This window comes from Glandiceps talaboti, chromosome 6 (genome assembly GCF_964340395.1).
Source record: "Glandiceps talaboti chromosome 6, keGlaTala1.1, whole genome shotgun sequence".
In the NCBI taxonomy this organism is placed as follows: domain Eukaryota; kingdom Metazoa; phylum Hemichordata; class Enteropneusta; family Spengelidae; genus Glandiceps; species Glandiceps talaboti.
The window spans coordinates 19,182,157-19,205,287 of NC_135554.1; the positions used below are offsets into that span (position 1 = coordinate 19,182,157).

At 36.7% G+C, this 23,131-nt stretch overlaps 1 protein-coding gene across 3 annotated transcripts in view; it reads left to right on the forward strand.

The window, feature by feature from the left end:
- Positions 1–22,973, forward strand: part of LOC144436075 (uncharacterized) — a 57,336-nt gene extending 34,363 nt beyond the window's left edge. For all 3 annotated transcript variants that reach the window (XM_078124749.1, XM_078124750.1, XM_078124751.1), the window contains exons 5-18: positions 467–669; positions 3,054–3,211; positions 5,138–5,285; positions 5,542–5,624; positions 6,631–6,757; positions 8,108–8,206; positions 11,115–11,247; positions 11,681–11,844; positions 12,600–12,767; positions 14,021–14,200; positions 14,517–14,795; positions 14,891–15,223; positions 15,999–16,135; positions 16,507–22,973. In XM_078124749.1, coding sequence (XP_077980875.1) covers positions 467–669; positions 3,054–3,211; positions 5,138–5,285; positions 5,542–5,624; positions 6,631–6,757; positions 8,108–8,206; positions 11,115–11,247; positions 11,681–11,844; positions 12,600–12,767; positions 14,021–14,200; positions 14,517–14,795; positions 14,891–15,223; positions 15,999–16,135; positions 16,507–18,354 — 4,060 coding nt within the window. In that variant the 3' untranslated portion in view covers positions 18,355–22,973. The remainder of the gene's footprint in view (positions 1–466; positions 670–3,053; positions 3,212–5,137; positions 5,286–5,541; positions 5,625–6,630; positions 6,758–8,107; positions 8,207–11,114; positions 11,248–11,680; positions 11,845–12,599; positions 12,768–14,020; positions 14,201–14,516; positions 14,796–14,890; positions 15,224–15,998; positions 16,136–16,506) is intronic.
- Positions 22,974–23,131: the final 158 nt, after the last annotated feature.

The window sequence follows — 23,131 nt, forward strand, 5'->3', positions numbered from 1 at the left end:
ATTGATCTTACCCCTTAATACAGTTGTGGTTGGGATGACAAAACATAAGTCAACTCAATAAACCTAGATTTGTTACCTCTCTGACTGTTTTTATGTCAAAAGATGAATGCTATTCCCAGAAATGCAGCTACTTTGGGCTGTGGCTAATCATTTCATCATCATTTCACGTCACATGTTGAATTTCAAGCCATTGCCAAGAAACAGTCATTTACTTTCATTGTGGAAGCAATAGTATAACATTGCCTCATGGTATTGAGTAGACATACATATACATATGTCTAAGATGAACAATGAATATTTATGACTTTATGAGGAGGCAATATTAAGTATACTTTGTAAATTATAGTAATATAAATATATCGACGAGGGTCCAGACGATGTTCTGTGTTTCAGGTTTACTTGTCTTAGTTGTATTTGTCTACGGTTTCTCAATGCATTAACCCAGGGTGTTATTTTATATTGCCAGACCTGACCACCCTAGTTATGAATGGACTGAATGTCCAGACAGGCAGACGTCAACAAACTGTCCTGGAATTCACAACTTTACACATTCCTGCTTTCTGAAAGGTTTTTACGACCATATTGGAAGTCGACACAATGTTTCAGTGACAGCATCAAATGAGCTAGGAACAAGAAACGTTACGTTAGATTTCAATCCAGACATTGAAGGTAATACAACTCAGAATAGATCTAAGATTTCTTTTTGTAGAGATAAATGATAAATCATCTATTGAATGTGGCACAACTTAGTGTTACATTATAAACCTGTCCGTAATACTCGTATGAAAATTATACATAAAGTCATAATTAAAAGCTGCAGTAATTGTAGTCACTGTACTACTTTTTCAATCAGACAACCAACAATTTATTGACGGAAAATTGTTAAAATACCAATAATTAGACATTGTCTATATTCACTAGAGGTCGATTTCATCTATGAGTAGTCTAGAGTTCTAAACTGGTACAGTATTACATAAGAACTTCATTACTAATACCAGTCTAGCCAAGACGGTTATGGAAGGTGTTAAATTCTGGTGCTCCCCTGTGGTGAATGAAGTGCAAAGGGCACATGTCAGTAGTAAAATCCATCACAAACTGACAGGCTGTTGTCATCGCTCATTAATATTCATTTGATACAGAAACGTTTTTGACCATTCTAACATTTCTCGGACTGCACTGATATGCAAATGTCCAACCAGGACTCCACCTCCAGTCTGTTTAAACTAAAATCATGTGGGGACGCGACGACGTCATTGTGTTTATGTTAACACGGTTGGGGGGAGCACAGATATATGTGTTCGAACAACCGTCTTGACTAGACTGGTATTAGTAATGAAGTTTTTGATACGTAATACTGTACCAGTTTAGAACTCTAGACTATGTAGTACAGTGACTGGTTCAGATTGTGATTTTAGTTGACTTAAAAAGTAGATTTGATGAGAATTATTGATTTCAGTATCCTTTTTAGCACAACTGAACTGAGGTTCAGTAGTGCTATAGGGATCGCCCGGCGTCTGTCTGTCTGTGTGTGTGTGTGTGTGTGTGTGTGTGTGTGTGTATGTGTGTGTGTATATATGTGTGTGTATATGTGTGTGTGGATGTGTGTGTGTGTGTGTATGTGTGTGTGTGTGTGTGTGTGTGTGTGTGTGTGTGTGTGTGTGTGTGTGTGTGTGTGTGTGTGTGTGTGTGTGTAAACAACTTAAAGTAAAAAAACTGCTGAACTGATTGCCATGATATTTGGTGGGTTCATTACCTTAGGTGTCTAGTTGGGAAATTGTTCAAATCAAAATGATCGCATCACAGGTGTGTGATTTGGGTCAAAAAATGTGTTTTTTGGTCAAAAAACTGGGCAGATTGGGCTGACATTTGGTGGGAACATTCTTAAGGGGGTGTAAAGTAAGATTTGTTCATGACATGATGATTTCATCAGTGATATGCAAATTAGGGCTAAAAATGTGTCTTTTTGGTTAAAAATCTATAATTCCAAAACTACTGAGCAGATTTGGCTGAAATTTAATGGGAATGCATCTAGGGATGTATAGATGAAGAAATATCAAGCATAAAATGATTCCATGAGTGATATGCAAATTAGGTGTAAACATTTTCATTTTTGGTCAAAAACTGATATCTCAAAAAGTACTTGGTCGCCGAGTGTGAGACTTGGTGAGATGATTTTGAAAGTGTTATTCTACAGATTTTCTTCAGAACATTTCGATAAAATTGGCCCTAGCGACCATGACTGCGCCCTTAGCACCAACCAAATGGCAGTATATTTTGGCCAAATAACAACATCATCTGGTAGGCAAATGAGTAAACATTCTTAAAATGTATGCAAATACCCTAGCAGCCATGACCACGCCCATAGCAACTGCCAAATGATCACACATATATTACAAAGATAATATCAGGAACTCGTACACAAGATAACAACATGGTTGGATAGGCAACTGTATAGTCATTCAGTAAATGAACACTTCTTGTTAGCATGGACTACCATATGGATACACATTTCTAAAAACTGTACAGTTGTGCTACAATGCCATTGGCGGTATTTTTTTAGTTTAAAGTTTAAAATCAGTTTGTCATCCTCATCATAAAAACTTGCTCTGAAAGAAATTTTAGAAGCACTATATGGTTTTTGCTACATCTGAATGTATTAAGGGAAGCCATAACTCCATTGAAAATCATGTACAATTAATTTGTATTCATTATAATGATACACTGCTCAGAGAAATGTATTGATTCCACACCAAAAGCATGTATATATACCACAGGTAGCATTATTAGAAATTGGTTTATGTTGTATTCATTCTGGCAACATTTTCTCAATTAGCAAACACTGATTTTGAAAAAAAGAAAGAAAATGACTGCCCCCTTACCAAGACATTCATAAGGTATATGTGAGAGAAAAGTTTGAATGAGTAGACAGTAGAGTCTAGATTGTATGTCAGAATAGGAAGTCAACTCTAGAGGGCAGTATTGATTGGACTGTGTACAACATTTCAAGTGTATATGGTGCCTCAGTATAATTTCTGACTTTTGATATTCCACAGCCACCCCATTTCCTCCAAGTAACATAATCGGCTCGGCAGATGGTGATGGATGTCTTAAAACCGAATGGGACTTACCATGTGGCTGGAATAGTATGTGGGTATACCTGCAGTACAAGCTGCGATACAAATCGGAATGGGAATCTGAACAATGGGATTACGTAAGTAAACAGTTGCATTTTGTTTTCATCTCAGGTTAAAAAATTCTATTCAACAAGTGTAATGTCAATTTTCATTGATGAAAAGTTTGTCACAAGGTAACGGTTATTTAGACTACAGGTTATTTTGTTAGTTGCCATAGTGATCATAGTGATTAAAAAATTATCAATTTTTTGTTAAGGACTGACTACCAGATATGTGTTGATCAACTGTATGCCAAAACTGACTGTATTTAGTTCCTGAAAGGGGGGGGGGGAAGGGGGGGGGGGAGATATTACAATGGGCTCCGGAGCGTTCACCCGTCTGTCTATTTGTCAATCTGTCAATCTGTAACATATCATTTCTCAAACATGCAATATCCAATTTCTTTCAAACCTGGCAGAAAGGTGATATGTCATATGGTACATATGCACATAATTTGTTTCATGACATATGCAAATTTGACCCAATGGTGGCCATATTTGTAGATTAAAAAATCAACATTTACAGCGTAACTCAATAAATTGTTGTAATACATAGAAATGCCATTTGAACATCTACCCACTGTTATCATGCACAAGTGGTCTTTTAAGATATTGACCTTTGAACTTGACCTTCAGGGTCCATTATCAATCAGTAAATCTTTACTGCATAACAATATGCCATAGCAAGCATGGTAAAGCATACAAAAATAAGATACTGAAATAAAAGTGTATACAATACAGTCATTTAACCAACTGCTTGAGGACTCAATTTACATCAACAAGAGGAAGTTAATCATCAGAGGTCATTATCAAAATCCAGCCATTTCTTGTCTATCACAGACACTTTGTCTTATTTATTTGTTGCTAATTTTGTTTAGATCATGTCCAAAGGTAATATAGGAGACGACAAATATGGTGGCCATATTTGGCATAGCAAATCAACATATTACTTCATAAGTAAAAACCTTCATCACATACAGCCACCATTCAAGTGTCTAATCCTGCATAATCACACAAGCTTTCTATAAGACAGTGACCTTTGACCTTGACCTTGACCTGGGTCATCAAAATAAGCAATCTTTTGATGTTAAAGTTAATGCAGAGCCAGAGAAGAAGAGAAGTATAGAAAACATGCATTACTTTTGGTGCTTACATAACTTTATCTGAACAGGCGCCATATTGGAAGGGAACAATCATGCATAGCTCAACAACTTTAATACATGGAGAGTCCATTCAAGTGTCTATCCCTATATTATTGAGTATACAATCTCGAGACAGACCTTGACCTTTGACCTGGACTTTGACCTTGAGGGTCAATTATCGAAATCCAGTCATTTCTTGCATATCACAGACACTTTTTAGCATCTATTTGTTACCACAAATTTCTTTTAAAATCATGTCACAATTCAGATACACAGAAGTGAAGGTGCTGATGGACTGTGTTTTCTACAAATCTATCTATCTATCTATCTATCTATCTATCTATCTATCTATCTATCTATCTATCTATCTATCTATCTATCTATCTATCTATCTATCTATCTATCTATCTATCTATCTGTCTATCTATCTCTGTCTCTCCTCTCTCTTTCTGTCTCTGTTTGCCTGTCTTTCTGTCTCTGTCAATGTCTCCCTGTCTCGATCTCTCTTCTCTAGAACTGTATCTCGGTCTCAGTCTGTCTGTCCATCTCTCTCTCTCTCTCTCTCTCTCTCTCTCTCTCTCTCTCTCTCTCTCTCTCTCTCTCTCTCTCTCTCTCTCTCTCTCTCTCTCTCTCACACACACACACACACACACATGCATGCACACACATACACACACACACACACATGTACACACCCACCCACCCACACACACACACTCACTCACTCACTCACTCACTCACTCACTCACTTGGTATACAAGACAGTACAAGTACAGTTGATATGCATGATTTCATCATTTGTGTTTGTTACTTTTCTTTGTAGTTGCAACCTGACGATCACCAATCAAAAAAGTTCTGTCGGTTGGATGGATATACTCACTATGACATACAAGTAGCAGCTGCCGTGACTGGCCAACAAGATTACTGGTCAGAATGGTCTGATACCATCACTGTGAGGACACAGGAACAAGGTATAGTTTACTGATTGCAATGGGTATCATATTAACATCTTGACAAGCTGTATATTGTACGATCAAACAATGGTTCAAAGACTGCAAAACATTCTCATTACATTAGACATCATAGAGAAGTTAAAAAGGAGTGCAGACTCTTAACTTTTAACATGATGATGATTATATCATTGGACTAGAAAAAGATCAGCTTGCAGTTCTTCTTGTTACATACTTACCGGTATATGGATATATTTATAATTTGTTTATATTTCAGCACCAGATGCCCTTCTACAAGTTACCGTTTCTGATGAAAAGAGTGATACAGAAAACAGTAGAAATGTAACTGTAAAATGGATGGTAAGAACCAGTTTCATTTTCAATATGAATACTACATAACAACATTCTCAGAAACAAGAGCATAATTTTTTGGGGTGGCAAGAAAAATTGTTGCCTCTTTGCGGGTGCATATTAGACAATACCCTCAGGAGGTCTGTAGTATTTCAACAGTGTATCAAGTGTGTGTATACTTGACAGTCTATCAAATGAAATATAGTTGCAGACTTAGGAACAGCGCCCTCCCAAGGTTGTTAGCCCTTAACAGGCAAAGTCCCAGAGGGGACAACTATGTTGGGTCCTGGCTGGCTGTCTGTTATCACCTGTATCTCAGACATACATGGGCTGATTTCAACCAAACCTGGCACAAATGTCAGACACTATAGTAGGCATGAGTATATGCATGTCACTTTGTTTCACCCCCTTCACAATCATGGTTGAATGGCAGCCATATTTGTTGAAAAAATTCAGATTTTGCCAACTATATAACTCTAGAAGCCTACACCCATGTTATCCAAATTGAGCCTTCTAATGAGACTTTGACCTTGACACCTGTGTTCAAGGTCAAATAACCAAATGTTTTCAAAGTGTATATGTACACATCTGACATGTATGTGCTGAAATTCAAGAGTAGTATTTACTATATGACTGTAGCCACATCTTTTCATTAACCCCCTTGTCACCATTTTGCTTTCTAAAACACATAACACTAAGTAATTTAGTCAGTTACCAATGTGTGGTACGATCTAGTAAAATCATTTAACGCAGGCCTATGCACTATAGTGCCCTCAGTGTTGAACTTTGTGACACATGCCGATTTCAACCAAACCTGGCACAAATGTCAGATACTGTAGTTCAATATCTACATCACTTTATTTTGTGACCTTCCTGATAGTTTAAGTGAATTATGGCTGCCCTATTTGTGACAAAATTCAGATTTTGAATTGGTAAATTAATATGTTGGGTCGGGGGAGTATTGCTTCGACAAAGACTCGTTGTCATTTTTCATTTGTTTTTATTATTGATGCAGCCACTGACAGACCGACAAATGAAAGGAGCAGTATTAAGATACACTGTGAAACTTCTTAAAGGTGATACGTTTGAAGAGTTGGCAGAAGTAAACAAATCTGTTGATGCAAGACAACATAGATTTGAAGGTCAGTTTGAAAGAATAGATCTCTAATTCTTCATTATCATACAGATATATATATATATATATATATATATATATATATATATATATATATATATATATATATATATATATATATATATATATATATATATATATATATATATATATATATATATATATATATATATATATATATATGAAAAATTATCACACAGAGTTTCAATAGGCCTTTCCAAAATTTGCCATGGTGGCGCTCTACTTCCTGTCTGTGTGTACTTTTGGGGGTATAGTATGTAGTTTAGGTCACTCGGTTAATCAAAGAGCACTGCTGCTTTCCTCAGTGTCTGAACAATATGAAAAACATCCCTGATGTACACTTCTACAGAATACCAAGGGATAAAGCTCTTAAGAAATGGTACTATGAGGTAATGATACCCCCAATTTGAGTGAGGGCGCTGTATTCTCAATTTCCTGTTTGCAGTCTGGAATGGCTTATTAGGCAGCACAATGGTTATTTTTTTTGTGTCACACAAACATTTTTTGTTACAAGTTACATCAAATAACGACACTGATAATGGATAGACACATGATGTGTTACATTTATCTTTCTGTGAACACAAATAAAACAGTTTTGTGTTTAATGCCACCTTGCCTGGTCTTGTCTGATAGTATTGTTGAGTTGTGTTCACAGTGAGATACAACTGCCGACATCAGACTATGGACGAATGGAACCTGTTCCAAACAGGGAAAGTGAACAAATGAATTGGATTAATAACACTTGGCACAGCATGTTGAAAGTACAGAGACTTGTATTACACATCATGGTTTGATAAGAACAGTTTTATGGCCTCTTTAGGTGTACATAAAATGCCAGGTGAACTGGAAATTTGTTTGTGAAAGTGAACTATTATGTAAAGTGGTCACATAACTGTTCTTATCAAGTGATGGAATTTAAAACAAGTCATTGTATTTGCAATACATACTGTGCCAAGTGTATCAATCAATTCAGTTGTGTATTTTCCCAGTTTGGAATAGCTGATTCCGCTCGTCTACAGTCTGATGTCAGCAGTTGTAAAATGTTATCATTATGCTTGTGGGTGGTCAGTGTCTGCATTTTGTTAATGTAATCTGTGATTAAATTTTTATATTATTATATAGGGTTGGTCAGGTCATGAGAAACATGAAGGAACAGCCACTCTTGTATGAATATAAGGACCCCCCCCCCCTCGATCATGACTAGTATCGTACTTGTGATATTTTGATATAAGAGTAAGATTCAGACAGGGAGGTAGAATCAGTTTTGATTTTATAAAACCATGAAGTCATATTTCCTGCTTCCTGTTGTTCATGATGTGCTATTGTTTGACGACAGATCTCAGGAAGTACAGATCATATCAAATATCAGTTGTGGTATGGAACAGTGTTGGGTCATCACCACCGGGAACTGTGGAAATCTTGGACTTATCAGGTGGTAAGTAAATCCATGTAGAATAAATGACAATGTGTGGATTCCTATCCTGGAATTCAGGTAATGACAATGTGTGGATTCCTATCCTGGAATTCAGGTAATGACAATTCAAATTGCATACATGAAATGAAGACATATCAAAAATAATGCTTCACTTAACTACAGTCACTTTTTGCTTCAAGTTCAATGATTCAAGGTCTGTTTGAATGCAGGTGTCTTAAAGGTGATTCAAAATGCTCACATTCACTATCGCTAATTTGCTAGACGACATGTTTGTGAAATGCATTCTGGTTTTAAAACTTTTCAAAAGCGTCTGCAAACACCTTAAAATGACCCTTTTTCAGTCACTTCCCTTCGGATTTACTTCGAGAGTTTCCGGGTATTTCCGGTCCCACCTAGACCACGGGATTTTATGACGTCATAAAGAGACATGGATAGCACGTAGCCTATGGCGAGCGTAGTCACTAGGTGAACAAAACTCAACAGCATTGTGAAAAAATACATTGCTAGTGGTTGTAACAGACATCAGTAAACAAAAACTACACTCTACATGTCTTATTAACCAACATTTACCGATATTTACTCACACTTTCTGACTAATTGGCAGTGTCTGTGGGTATAAATGCTAAAATATGATCTCCCCATATTATGGCAAAATAAATCAAAACGGCCAGACTACAGTGTAGATATACATAAACACTTGTAATGTCGCTCGCGTGTTTCAATTTATTTATCTGATTTTTTTTATTATTTGCCGAGGAGAAGCATTACAATATCTTCGACAGGCATGGCACCGACAGCATATTATAGCCCACTATACTCGACTATACTCACTGATGTCGCCTTTTGAACGGCGCATTTAGCAACAAAGTAAACATATTTATCTTGAATAAATATACTAGCTATTAGATTGCCATATCATCAGCAATAAAATTGTAAAGAATTGAGGAAATTTCGTGAGTTTAGTGTTGTCATTTACATGACTTTAGCAACTCGTCTGGAAGAAAACTTGTATGGTTTCCCTTGTTGCGATATCACTTAATTTAATGCAACAATGCAACATGCCTATTTAATATTCATTAGAAGAATTCTGTAACGAATCATGGTATTCGAAGTGTACAATTTAGGAAACCAACAAATCAAATATCGCGATGTGTTCATGATATCAAATACGATTGGACAATATTGACGTCGGCAATCAAGGTCGTGACCCCAGCACATGGTTATGAAAGAAAGCCTGCAACTAGATACTTGGCTAGCCACGTCCGGTCCCGTTTCTCAGGGTTTGTTTTGAAGTTAGAGACGTTATTTCTGTACGACTTGAAGAATTTTACAATATATCTGATTGATAAATATGGATTACATCAACACGTGGATAAATTTAACCGATTTAACCGATTCAGCTTTGATCGGCGGCCTAGTATGAGCTTACTGCCGCGGCCGCGGTGACTGCACAAAACTTGACAACACTACCCCTCTACCGATATATAATAATCACCTGTATACCGTGATAAAAACAAGCAATAATTCGAGTCCCCAACAAGTCGATGAGACCTACTTCTGTTCTGTCCGATCCGAATGCAAGTTTCTTAGGTTTTATATGGGTTTCAGACTCGGACTAGAGTATTACGCCCTAGACAATAATAGATGTAAACTTGTGTTCACAAGCCAAACATGTGACAATACAAGACCACAACGAAAACTGTGAAAAATTTGCAGGTCAGTCTCATTTTATATATGGACAACAAAATTAGGTCGGTCACAGTTCCATTTACATGTACATGATGCAATGACTCGGAGCGTACTTCCATATGCTCGGAGCAAATCGAATCAATTAGTGTATTATGGGACCAACAAATATATTGTGGCACATGTCCCGATACGCCTTCTTGAAGTTTCCCATTGGTATTCTAATAGCTAGTATATTTATTCGAGATGAAATATGTTTACTTTGTTGTTAAATGCACTGTTCAAAAGGCGACGCGAGTACGATTGGGCTAAAATATGCCGTCCTTGGCCCGGGGATGCCGTCAAACGTCACCACGGTATCGTAATGCTTCTTGTCGGCAAATAATAAAAAATCAGATAAATAAAAGTCAATGAATGTGAAACACGCGACATTACAAGTGTTTATATATATCTAGTCTAGCCGTTTTTGATTTATTTTGCCATAATATGGGGAGATCATATTTTAGCATTTATACCCACAGACACTGCCAATTAGTCAGAAAGTGTGAGTAAATATCGGTAAATGTTGGTTAATAAGACATGTAGAGTGTAGTTTTTGTTTACTGATGTCTGTTACAACCACTAGCAATGTATTTTTTCACAATGCTGTTGAGTTTTGTTCACCTAGTGACTACGCTCGCCATAGGCTACGTGCTATCCATGTCTCTTTATGACGTCATAAAATCCGTGGTCTAGGTGGGACCGGAAATACCCGAAAACTCTCGAAGTAAATCCGAAGGGAAGTGACTGAAAAAGGGTCATTTTAAGGTGTTTGCAGACGCTTTTGAAAAGTTTTAAAACCAGAATGCATTTCACAAACACGTCGTCTAGCAAATTAGCGATAGTGAATGTGAGCATTTTGAATCACCTTTAAGGAAAATGAAAGCCGCTCAAATTGCACAAAACTTGACCTTATGAAATATTGTCTTTGTTCGTTCTGAAATCATTACAAAAATACATCATCCTGTTTTGAAAGTAATGGTCAATCTGTTTACAATATGAGTGGCTTTCTGGAGGAAGAATATTTGAAATCGTACCCTGGGTTGGTAGCAAACTGCAAGTGAAGGGCTGAGAGCTTGCAGTAATCACTAAAACACAGTTGTATGCAAATTCATTCCAGCCACTCTAACTTGTCTGTTTTTTACAATGTTGTTGTTGTTGTTGTTGTTGTTATTTTGCTTAGCTCCTTCGGAACCAGTCAATGTCAATGTAACAAATAGTAATAAGACCAGTATTATGGTTACCTGGGATCCTCCACTCAAACCACGTGGCGAAATCATCAAATATCAAGTACGCTGGAAAGGTAGAGAGTCATGGTAAGTGACGTTGATGTAGTTACGTGACAGATCCCTCGACGTGTGAATGTAGGTGTACTAGTGTACTCAGGGGTATGTCTGAGTTCTTGTGATGGCCTCTGCAGCCATTTTTTCACATGGCATGACATTTCTCACAATCCCGTTGTCTGGGCACATACCAAGGAGTGTCATCATCAGTAGAGGTTTTCCGAAAAAACCTTGTTGGAAAGTTTCAAAATGGCTGAACACATACCAAGTGCAGTAGGGCTTCTGTACAAGATTTTAAAGTTATATGTTAAAGTCACTGAGATACTATTTTATCACCCAAAGTTGTTAGCATGCAGTAATCAACACAAGTGTACTGAAGTCAGAAATAAGTCTGAATGGACTTTTCATTTAAAGATGATAGTTATTAATTGATCTCGTCTCTGATTGTGTCCACTACCACATATAGGAGCAATGCTACCATATATGTCGCAGAAGATACGCTTGATAACTTACAGTATCAAATCACTGGTCTACAAGAATATGTACAGTATGAGATCCAAGTCCAAGCCTTCACCACAGCTGGGCAAGGAGGATTTTCACAAGTAATCCATCTGTACACATCAGAAGGAGGTAGGGGACATGTTTAGGAATTGGTTACATCATTAATGAAAACAGAGTTGTATCTACAACATAACACATACAGTGACATAAGGGGTCTTACCATCGCTAAGTATAACATGCAGTGACATAAGGGGTCCTACTATCACTCAGTATAACATGCAGTGACATAAGGGGTCCTACTATCACTCAGTATAACATGCAGTGACATAAGGGGTCCTACCATCACTCAGTATGACATGTAATGACATAAGGGGTCCTACTATCACTCAGTATAACATGCAGTGACATAAGGGGTCCTACCATCACTTAGTATAACATGCAGTGACATAAGGGGTCCTACCATCACTCAGTATGACATGTAATGACATAAGGGGTCCTACCATCGCTCAGTATGACATGCAGTGACATAAAGGGTCCTACCATCGCTCAGTATAACATGCAGTGACATAAGGGGTCTGTGTCTTGTGTAATCAGAAAGGCTTTTTCAGATGGCGTTTAACCAACATGAAGTTTAATGTCCCATATCAGAAGTGATATTTTGTGTTAAATGTCATCGAGAATGATTGATCTGAGCATATGTATATGAATCTAAGAGATTATCAACCAGTAACACTTCATTCTCTTTGTCACCCTTAGTTCCATCTGAATCTAAGAGATTATCAACCAATAACACTTCATTCTCTTTGTCACCCTTACATGTAGTTCCATCTGAATCTAAGAGATTATCAACCAATACCACTTCATTCTCTCTTTGTCACCCTTAGTTCCATCTGGATCAGCAAAGGATGTAATGATAGTGCCTTTGGCAAATTCGCATAGACTTGATATTGTATGGCAACCTCCTTGTTTAGATGAAAGAAATGGAATTATAACTGGATACTTGGTGTATTATTGTGAAGCACAAGAGTTCAGTAGTGAAGCTGAGTGTCACGGTAAGCTGGATTCTCACTTATACACATTCCCCAAAATTAAATAAGCATGTGTATCACTGCTAGAACAATAGAGTTTTGCTTTGGTGTTCCTTGGCAGTCACATGAAATGACTCTCCAGAACGCAAAGTTTATAAAAATACCTTTATTTCCAGGAGTGCTGTTCCACTTTATTGTAAGTTGATAAACATATGTACATGTAATAAAGTAGATTTACATGCCAAAAAGATTTCTGTGTTTGTTAACTCGGTAACATGATGAGGAAACAGTCACTACATACCACAACAAGGTACAACCCTTAACACCCAAGTAAAGCAATTTTGTACCACAACCATTTACATCATTTATTTCAAGTGTAAATGTATACTGTTTCAATTGCTGTAACTATGACCCTCAGTAGTAATCGCCAAATTTTACCAATGCAGAGCAAGTCAAATTGTCTAATGACTAGAATTTACAACCCATAACAGCAAAGTAAAGCATGTATATTTATATATACAAAATATACCACAGTCGTTTATAGCATTCATATCAGGTGTAAAAGTATACTGTTTCATTTGCTAATTGATGACATCAGAAAGGCCACATGCTAGGCTTGTAAATAAGCCATGTGGAACAGTATACTTTGACACTTGATATGAATGCTATAAATGAGTGAAGCACATAGAGAAAGTGTTTTACTTCAGTGTTAAGGGTTGTAACATATCTATGTGATTAATTGTCTATATCTTGGTGAGAGCTTTAGTTATTTAGTCTACCATTAATGTATTAGTTAGCTCTTTGTAAGGAGGTAACTTAGTTTATAAATTGCACATGAAGTTTGTTATAAAAGCAGTTGAATCTGTGGTATTTTGTACTTGTTATGAACACTACAAATGAATGTAACACACAGTGGAATCACTTTATGTAGGTGTTACTAGGTTGTTTTGTACAAATACAGATACATCATACGAAGATACAACCTGCTAAACACGTACCACAATGAGTGTAAGATTTAATATTCCCATTGTATACTTGTTGTCAACATGCATTTAGTTGACGTCATCGTGTGGGCCGGAGATTTCTGATACTACATGTACATACATACTGGCTGGCCAGATTTAGAGATTGACATTTTCACTCTGGAGAGCCAAGTTTCTGGTTTAACATCAGGTCTAAAAAAAAACTGCGTTGAAAGTTTGCCAAATATAAAGGTTAATATACTATTCTTGCCCACAAGGAATCATTAACAAGACTAAGACTTGTTTTATCAACAGATGACATGGTAAGGGTCAGAAACATATCTGTGGATAGTACCGCAAAACAACCACATGTATCTACAGAGATTGATGAACTGAAACCATACACTCTGTATGCTGTGTGGCTGGCTGCATATACAAAACTTAATATACCAGGACCAAACAGTACAAAGCAAATCAATAGAACGAGTCAAGGTGGTAAGTTTATGATCCCTTGTTTAGCCCCCAGTTGCATCAGTTTTATGTTCAAGGTCAAATCATAATTAGCATGCTCAATAACTTGTATAGTTTTGTATATAGGGACTCCATTCGAATGTCTGCACCTTGATTTAACCTTAGCCTAAGTATCAGTGACTTTTCAAGTCAAACACCAAACTTTGACCTTAACCTCCACCTTCAAGGTCAAATGGTAATAACTTGTGGAAGTACCTTTTTACTATATGTATGAACAAATTTATGTGGTGAAAAATACTTATTTGAACTGAAGAATGATATTTTTGTTTCAATTTTTCAGCTCCAAGTGCACCGATAGAAGTCAGTGTTTTCAATAAGTCAGCTGCTGATATTGTAATAGTGTGGCAAGAACCCAAAGAATTGAATGGTGTCATTGAGAGATATGAAATCAAAGTTGATGGCAGAGATCCCACAAAGGCATATAAGACTAAATTTGTACTTGGCAATTTGTATGGACATACTGAATACACCATCAAAATCAGAGCATGTACTGAGGCTGCCAGTGAGTTTGCCTGCGGACCATACTCCAATCAAGTGTCAGCTACTACAGACATTGGAGGTGAGTACAGACAAACAGACAGACAGACTGTAATTGTATAATCTACCACATTAGTAGGTACAAAACTGATTATTTTTCATTGTTTTTCGTTGTAGTACCTGGGAAGCCACCTTCTCCAAAAGTAGTGGCAACAACATCACGGTCGGTAACTCTAAGCTATGCTGTACCAGACCATCCTAATGGACCCCTAGACAGTATGTATTACACTGTCTTCTCCAAAAGAAGAGATGGCAAGACTTGGATAGAGTACCGTGGTGTGTACCAAGTAGAAGGGCAGACAACTGTCCTTGATGTGAATTGCGATGATGGTGATGATGCACAGGATTATGTGTTTGCATTGCGGGCACAAATTAACATCAATGGTGACATTGTAAAGAGTGACATAGGTGACCCTTCACAACCTGTGAAACTGTGTCATTATTCAGCAGGTGAGTACGATATTGTGAGCTGGAAACCTAATGATATCATTGAACGTACCATTTCTTACACGTATCTAGTGTCCCTGCAGGGAGTGGGATACATGGAAAGAGTTGAGGGGGTAGGGGTTGGGGGTTGGGGGTTACAACTGTCATGCATGGTTTCATTATGAGGATACAGTTGAGTCGTTCTATTGAAATTCCAGGGAAAGGGTTAGTCTTCTTAATAAATAGGTCATACACAGCGAGGCATGTGAGCACTGAGTTGTATTTCCTGCTAATACCACGGCTTCTTTTGCGGTGATGGCTTGATAATATTCATTATACAACTGCATCCCCATCTCTTATTTTCACATATACACCTGTATTCACACTCACACCAAGTCACATTGATCGGTTGTCAGGCATAACATGGTATTAGTTTGAATATATAACTTGTCCAGGATGATGTCTTTAATATGTGCAATCAGTGCAATAATTGTGTGTGTGTGTGTGTGTGTGTGTGTGTGTGTGTGTGTGTGTGTGTGTGTGTGTGTGTGCGTGCACGCGCATGCGTGTGTGTGTGTGTATGTGTGTGTGCATGCGCATATGTGTGTATGTGTGTGCATGTGTGTGTGTTTGTATGTATGTGTGTGTGCGTGTGTGTGTCTGTGTCTCTGTCTGTCTGTCTGTATATGTATGTGTGTGTGTGCATGTGTGCGTGTGTGTGGTGATTGAGGGATGTAGAGTTGATTTGAATTTTTCAAAGTAGTCTAAATACTTTTATCTATATTGATCCCTTCTATAGATGTAGTATTGATAGCAGCCTTGACAACGGTGTTAGCCATCATAGCTATAACTGTTGTCAGCCTTGCTGTGTGTGCCTACCGCAAGTATAAGAAGTCTGATTTAGCCAAGCCAATACCTGAAGTCAAACTACCAGAGGTGAGAATTAACACTCAAATTTGTCCATGATACAACTGTAAAGAGATTTAGATATACGTTAGAATGTGTATGCATACAGGAGCATCATCAACATTTATTTATTTATTTATTTGTTTGTTTGTTTGTTTGTTTGTTTATTTATTTATTTATTTATTCTTTCTACCTGACCTGTTGATTTGGTAGAAATAAATGATTAGGTAATATTGCTCTACCAGACATCTGTTTTTCACACCAAAATCCGACATCTGCCTTTAATCTGAGCATCTTGCTTGATAAGAGAAATGTATGATATGTCGTTGTGGTATTTTCAAGGATTTGTGTGACATGATTATAACTGATTTCATGTATGTAAATTATTATTTTAATTACAGAGTGACAGCCACTACAGAGTGACTATAAATCCATTCAACTTTGAAGAGGAATATGATTTATTGGAGAACCAAACCAGAATCACATCAACAAACAATGGGGTCACAGATTACCAACAAAATGGACATGCTGTGCGTTTTAATCGTCAGAGTAGCAGCGGCTTAAGTGACATGTCACAGACGTCGCAGACCAGACTAATTGAGGAAGGCCAGGCACCAATTGATGAGGATGAAGACGACGTTTTTCCACTACAAATCCAGAATTATCACCTGTCAAAGAAACGATCCTTGAAGGTACAGCTTCCAGGGTATGTTAATATTGATGGGAGATCACCGTCCATTCATAGCCCAGATTCAGGAATTGGTGCAGGATCATCAGTACATCCTATGAATATGCAGGGTCTGGGGCAGTATGTAAATGTAAATGGAAGGTTACCTTCGACCCCTGGCCCTGATTCAGGATTCTCACCTGGTTACTCTAGTGACAGTATTCCTCTCATGGGATCAAATCTCCCGCATGGCAGACGACCAAGAATTGTGTCAGAGTATCTCCAGATGTCAGAAATGGGAGACTTAGGATCAACAGATAAGGCCAAATCAGTCACACCAGTTGCCGGAGAGAGTGGTCGTCTCTTCTCCTATGACTCTGGTTTGGGTTACAGCACGTCAACAAGCCCTGACAAAAAACAAACTGCAGCGTCTTTTGATTTACTTGAAGTTAACACTGCAGACTGTAATGAGGTGACGGTCAACTACCTTCAGCTTAGCCCAGATGGTAAACTTGCTTCTCCACAGACCTTTGATAAACAGAAAGGTAGTTTGTCTGTGGACATTGACATGGAACCTACTGACATCAACTATAGTCAACTTAGTCCAGATGGAAAACTGGCCCCTGTACAAGATCTTAGTGTGGCCAGCTCTGATATGATTCAGTCAACTGAATGCTTGAATTGTGGTCCAAAGTTTAGCCAAATGGTCCCAGATGCAACGCTGTCAGCCCTCAGCAAAATGGAACCTTCCCTTCAGACTTTACCTACAAGTAATGGTCCAGTCCAGCAACCTGTGATGTCATCAAAGAAGATCCCAAGTACTGAGAACACAGTAATGGCAGTTCGTGGTGAGACAAGAAACTCAACTGAGATGGGCTATGTTACTGAGGACACTCTGAAGGACTTGATGCCTGTGACGGGAACAGATACCCATCATACCAGTGATGTTCCAAGACGCAAGAAACAGCCAAGTGATGAAAAACCAGACCAGTTTGTCAGTAGCTATGTATCTATTGAAGATGTTACTCCTAGCGTAATGTCACCTAAAGAAATTTCAAACCAGAACCAAATTGTAAACCAGAATTCTGCCAATCCATGGGTTGTAAGATCTGATAGCCAATCAGGATACCTATCCCAGGACAGTCTAGAGCCATCATCCAATCAAAAAGAAAAGAAAAACACAAGTGAACTATTTGACGATAAAAAATCTCTCATCAGACGCTCTCCAGGACGTAATGTTTGCCATGACAATTTACCAGATTATTCTTGCCAAGAAAGTGAGAGTGAAAAAATTGACCAACCAATCATACATGAATATGTCACTTTTCATCCAATCACTGATGAAAGTAAAATGGATAAACCAATCAGTGATGGCCCTTATGTGAATCAACCAATCACTAAAGGGCAGAATGCAAATCAGCCAATCACTACCAAGGGAGATTCAAGACAACCAAGTACAAATCATGGGAATGATTCTCCTCCAAATACAAAGACTAATTTGTATGTGAACTCTCCTGTCACTAATGACTCAATCAGCCATGCCAGATATGTGAATCTGAATTCGCAGACAACGGATATGTAAATCAAAAGGTAGAATTATGAAAGTAATGAATTATATAAATTTATATAGGTTGCCAATTTGAAATCAAGACAATCTGTTTTATCTAACATAAAACAATTAAAAAATTCAAGTTTCAAGGATTAGCTGACAGGTGTACTAGTCAGTCTACAAGATCGCCATATATAGTCATGCTATTTTGCATATATGAATATTTATGATTAACTCCTTATATGGCAATCGGCTCAACTGCTTGTGAGAGAGAAATATCAGATTTGAATGTGTAGCCTAATTACTGATGATAGAATAGTCAAATATGTCTTTCAGTTAGAAGAGTTCTACCAAACTTGTTGACTGAAATTATTCCTAACCTTGCAAAATAAGTTATGACTTTTGCAAATCCACCATTTTGAATGATGCATTATGGGAAAGTTATTGATAAACCTGCATTAGTAACTTTTTGTAAACAGTGTGTCATATTGTTTGTAACAAATATAGTCTTGATCACCTAGACCGGACCATTGCTTTGTTGCCGGTGAGTTATGCCAATCTGGCAATCACCCCGAGCTTAGGTACAAACACAACTACAAATAATCTAGTCTTGGTTACCCAGAGACCTTTGCTGTAGAGCTATCCTTCTGACCACCCAAGGTTACGTAATACCATAACTACCCATCATCCTTTGCGCATTGGCCATCAATATACAACAGTTGGCAGTTTAACATAAATACACCTTGCATGTAAAGTATAATATATTGGTAATTAAGAAATTTTTATTTTAAAAGCCTAATTTTTTTAACGAAGTATGCTTTAGAGAATATACAGCATGCACTTGACAGCCAGCGATAATCAGTTTGAAAAGTATCAACATATCCATAAAATATCTCATGATGAGAACCAACTTTTTTATTTTCAAATAATTATTTGAAATTCGTATATTGATATGTGTTTCGATATTTTCAAAGACTTGGTGAAGATTGCGGCATGGGACAATTTGAACACATTACTTTATTAACACTATGTCTAGTAGTGCCACTTTTGTTTATTTAAAATAATTGCATCGCAATCATTAATACAGAAAACTTTAAAACAGAAAAGTTTATTTTTGGCAGTAATGTACTCTATGATACATGTACTTTAGAATTTTAAAACAATTTTATTACAGTTAGTTATGTACTCTATAGTATAGTAGAAAATTAGAATTTCAAAAGATCTTTTTTTACGAGGCAAAAGAAAAAAATGTGTGTTTCCGATAACCCGACTGACCGTAGTTTAAGCTGCCGACCGTAAACATTTTTCAAACATTTAAAACAAAGTGATAAGAAATTCTTTGTTTTCCTGACCTTCTGGTTTCTTTCCCAGCGATGCCTGTACATATTTCATCAAACTATCACTAAAGGGGTATTCTGATGAACATTTTGTTTGTTTTTGGGTCGAAGTAATATTTTTCAAAATAAAATCCCAACCTACCTATCCCATTCTGTTAGGCCATATTAATGTAGTCTAAACATTTTAACTTACATAGAACTCCGAGACCATGCTATCGGAAACACATAATTTTTTTGTTCACTTGAGTAGTTATGTAAGTAGTCTATGTTACTTTAACTAGAATTTCAACTTTTTAACAGTCAGTTATGTACACTATAACAGTGCTTTCACGAGCATAGTGAGTGAAAGTGCATCAGAAAACACTGATCGCGGCAAGAGTGTCAATACCCCTGAGTACACGACATGGGAACTGGGGTTCTGCTATTATGACATATATTTATCGGAAATGGCAATTTCTCATCAAAATTGTACAGCGCAATCATGCAATGTGTGTAGCGAACGATCGTGTCCTCATTTGTGTATCATTTGCATGCAGGCATGCAATAATGTTTTTGGTATTACACTGCAGTGAAAATACCACTAGTATGCGTGCACACCAGTGCAAGTAAAAATCTCTGGAACAGATGTAATAATGCTTCTGAATCTTAAAACAACTTTTATCTTAACAGTACATTTATTTGTTGTCAATTTGATGAGAATACACTCTTAACATAGGAGGTTGCATTATCAGGGGTTAGGTTTTTTTTATCAGGACAATCCCTTGCGCAAGCCTTACATCTCTGAAATATGATGTCTTTTTTATTTCATTTGCATTCCATTTCTATGTTGTCAACAGATGAATGAATTGAATATTTTGTTTCGAGTACATTTTTAGCTTGTTTTACTCGAACATTTTTTTCTCCTTTTACTTAATATATAACTTGTTCTAAAAGTTGAAGTTTACCTTATCAATTTTTTTTATGTGTTTCTGTTTCATTGATGTCTTTTGTTGTTGTGCTGTCTGCGACTATGAGTTTCACATCTCTCTGTCGTATGTGCCTTGATATTAAAGAGTACGAGACATGCCAATCATGTACAAACAGTGATGTCATTTACATCATAGACCCTACAAGTTTAGGGTCTATGTTTACATGCAGTATTTTTGAAAGAGAAGTATTCACCTATATATATATTTGACAAGGTGTGATCTTACATATTGGTACAAGCAGAGTTTTCAAAACAAAAAATTTAACTCAAGTGAAAATACTTGTATTCTTGTATGAAATGAATGCCGTTTTCATGCCTTTGGTGACATTGATAATCATATTGCTAGTGGTATTGTACAATAGTTCACGTCCTTCACATTTCACTGTACGTGTACTAAGAAGTGACGCCATTTGTGTCATCAACTGTTGTAGTAATATATAACAGAACCGCATGACATGCAAGTGCAAGTGTAGCATCCCTACTCAGAGTATTTGCTTGAGTGCTTGCAGTGATCTCAGTGGCCATACTTTTCATGAGTGTAACGGGTGTAATCGAAAGTGCAGCAGAAAACACTGCAAGGACGAAGGCAAATATCCCCTGAATACTCACTCATGTCATGGGTTTCTGTTCTGTTTCATATATTTACCAAAAACAGCAAAATTCTGTCAAAATCCTACTATGACTCAGTTTGAGATCATGTAATTTTGTGTACAAGGAACGATTCTAATCATTTGCATCCATTTGCATACATATATGCCATATTGTTTTCGGTATTGCACTGCCAACAGTATGCATGATAATCATTGGAAAGTTTGAAGAGTTTATTTCTGAGGTTCATTCTACATAAAAGGTGAAAGAAAAAAAGTGCAGTAAAATGGAGGGATGGAATATTGGATTGAGGTGCTGTGAATGATTTACTCACAGTTGTATCTTACAATGAATTTGATTACATACTTTAGATTCTAAATGTACATAGAATGTGGTAGAATATAGAACAGAATATGTATTTTTCTGTCAAAATATAAACAGATATATATAAATGATAGTCTACAATTTAAATATATGTATATAGAATAGAATAGAATAGAATATCCATTTTTGCTAATCTTTTGTTGTCAAAATATTATAAACAGATATAAATGATCGTCTACATTTTAAAAAGATAGTGAATTTTAAAGAGATATCTCTAACAAATTGTTGATTTTGTTGGTCCATGTTTCAGTAAATTTTTGTCGAAACTTTTGTTCTTAACAGTGAAGAATGAAAATGTCAGAATTTTTTTTATTTTTACTTAAATATGATAATATACCTTTTACAAATTCTCATTTAGCGATTCTAACAAATTGTAAAAATAAAATTTTATCAACTTTTATCAAATTGATATTGATTATTGGTATATATGTTGTGTAGCTTTGTATGTTCAAATCATGAATTTTGGGGTTTTTCCATTATTTTTCTTGTGACTATTTTCTCTTGTTTTCAACGCAATACCTCCATAAACTCAGATGGTGGCTGGGGAAACAGTATTTTCATCAAAACTTGGCATAGAATTCGGACATTATTTTTTGCATTGAAAAAAGTGACAGCAATCAAGATGTTGTGTGGTCTGTAACGTATGCTGTGGTGGGGCGCCCTCACACATCGGTCAACCCCCTTGTGGATCAGAGCCGGCCAGTGTCAGTGAGCAATAGAGTGTATCTTACAGTCTAGATGTAGTGTTGTTGGTTGTAGTACTTGTCTTGTTGTACACAAGTCTACACTCAGTGCAACATTTCAGAAATTGTAAAAAAAAGTCTTGACAAGTGAAAGACTACCTAAACCTTGAAATTTTTGACAAATGTTTGCTTCTTTAGCTGAGAACGAAAAATGCAACTGCATGATAATACAGAGTGGCTGATATGTCTTCTTTACATAAACACAGTATATGTGTACCAGGCACAATAATGTACAAATAAATAAGTCTTTGGGATACAGTTGAGCACACTGACATGGCCAATATCTTGATTTACTGTATCTGAGCTTATTTTATCATGATGAATGTATGTACAAAAAATTTGACTTGACTTTGAATATGTCATTTCATTGCTATTTTATCAATACAGTAAATATTTTCAAGGATATTGTATATTTAGCTTTGCGTAGCGTTAGACCACTAAAAGAATTTAGTAGTCTGAGGCAAACGTTGCAATAAAGTACCAAAGTTAATGTCATATGGCATCTCTGCTTCTTTTCATTTTATTGTCGACAAAAATGTGTAAAAGTTGTATTCTTAGCTTCTGTAAATTCTTGATCACGTGAGAGATGGTGTTAAAAGGAATAATTTAGAATCGCAGGTCAGTTTCTCGACACTTCCAACAAGTATCAAGCCAATATTTTCATGAATAAAGTCCCCAAAACACAACTATTTTCAAAAATACAGATTTCTTTCCTGTTTATTCGTAATACCGTCGTTCAACACTAGGAGATAAAAATTCTGTAATACTCTCTAAAACAGCAGTTTCATAGG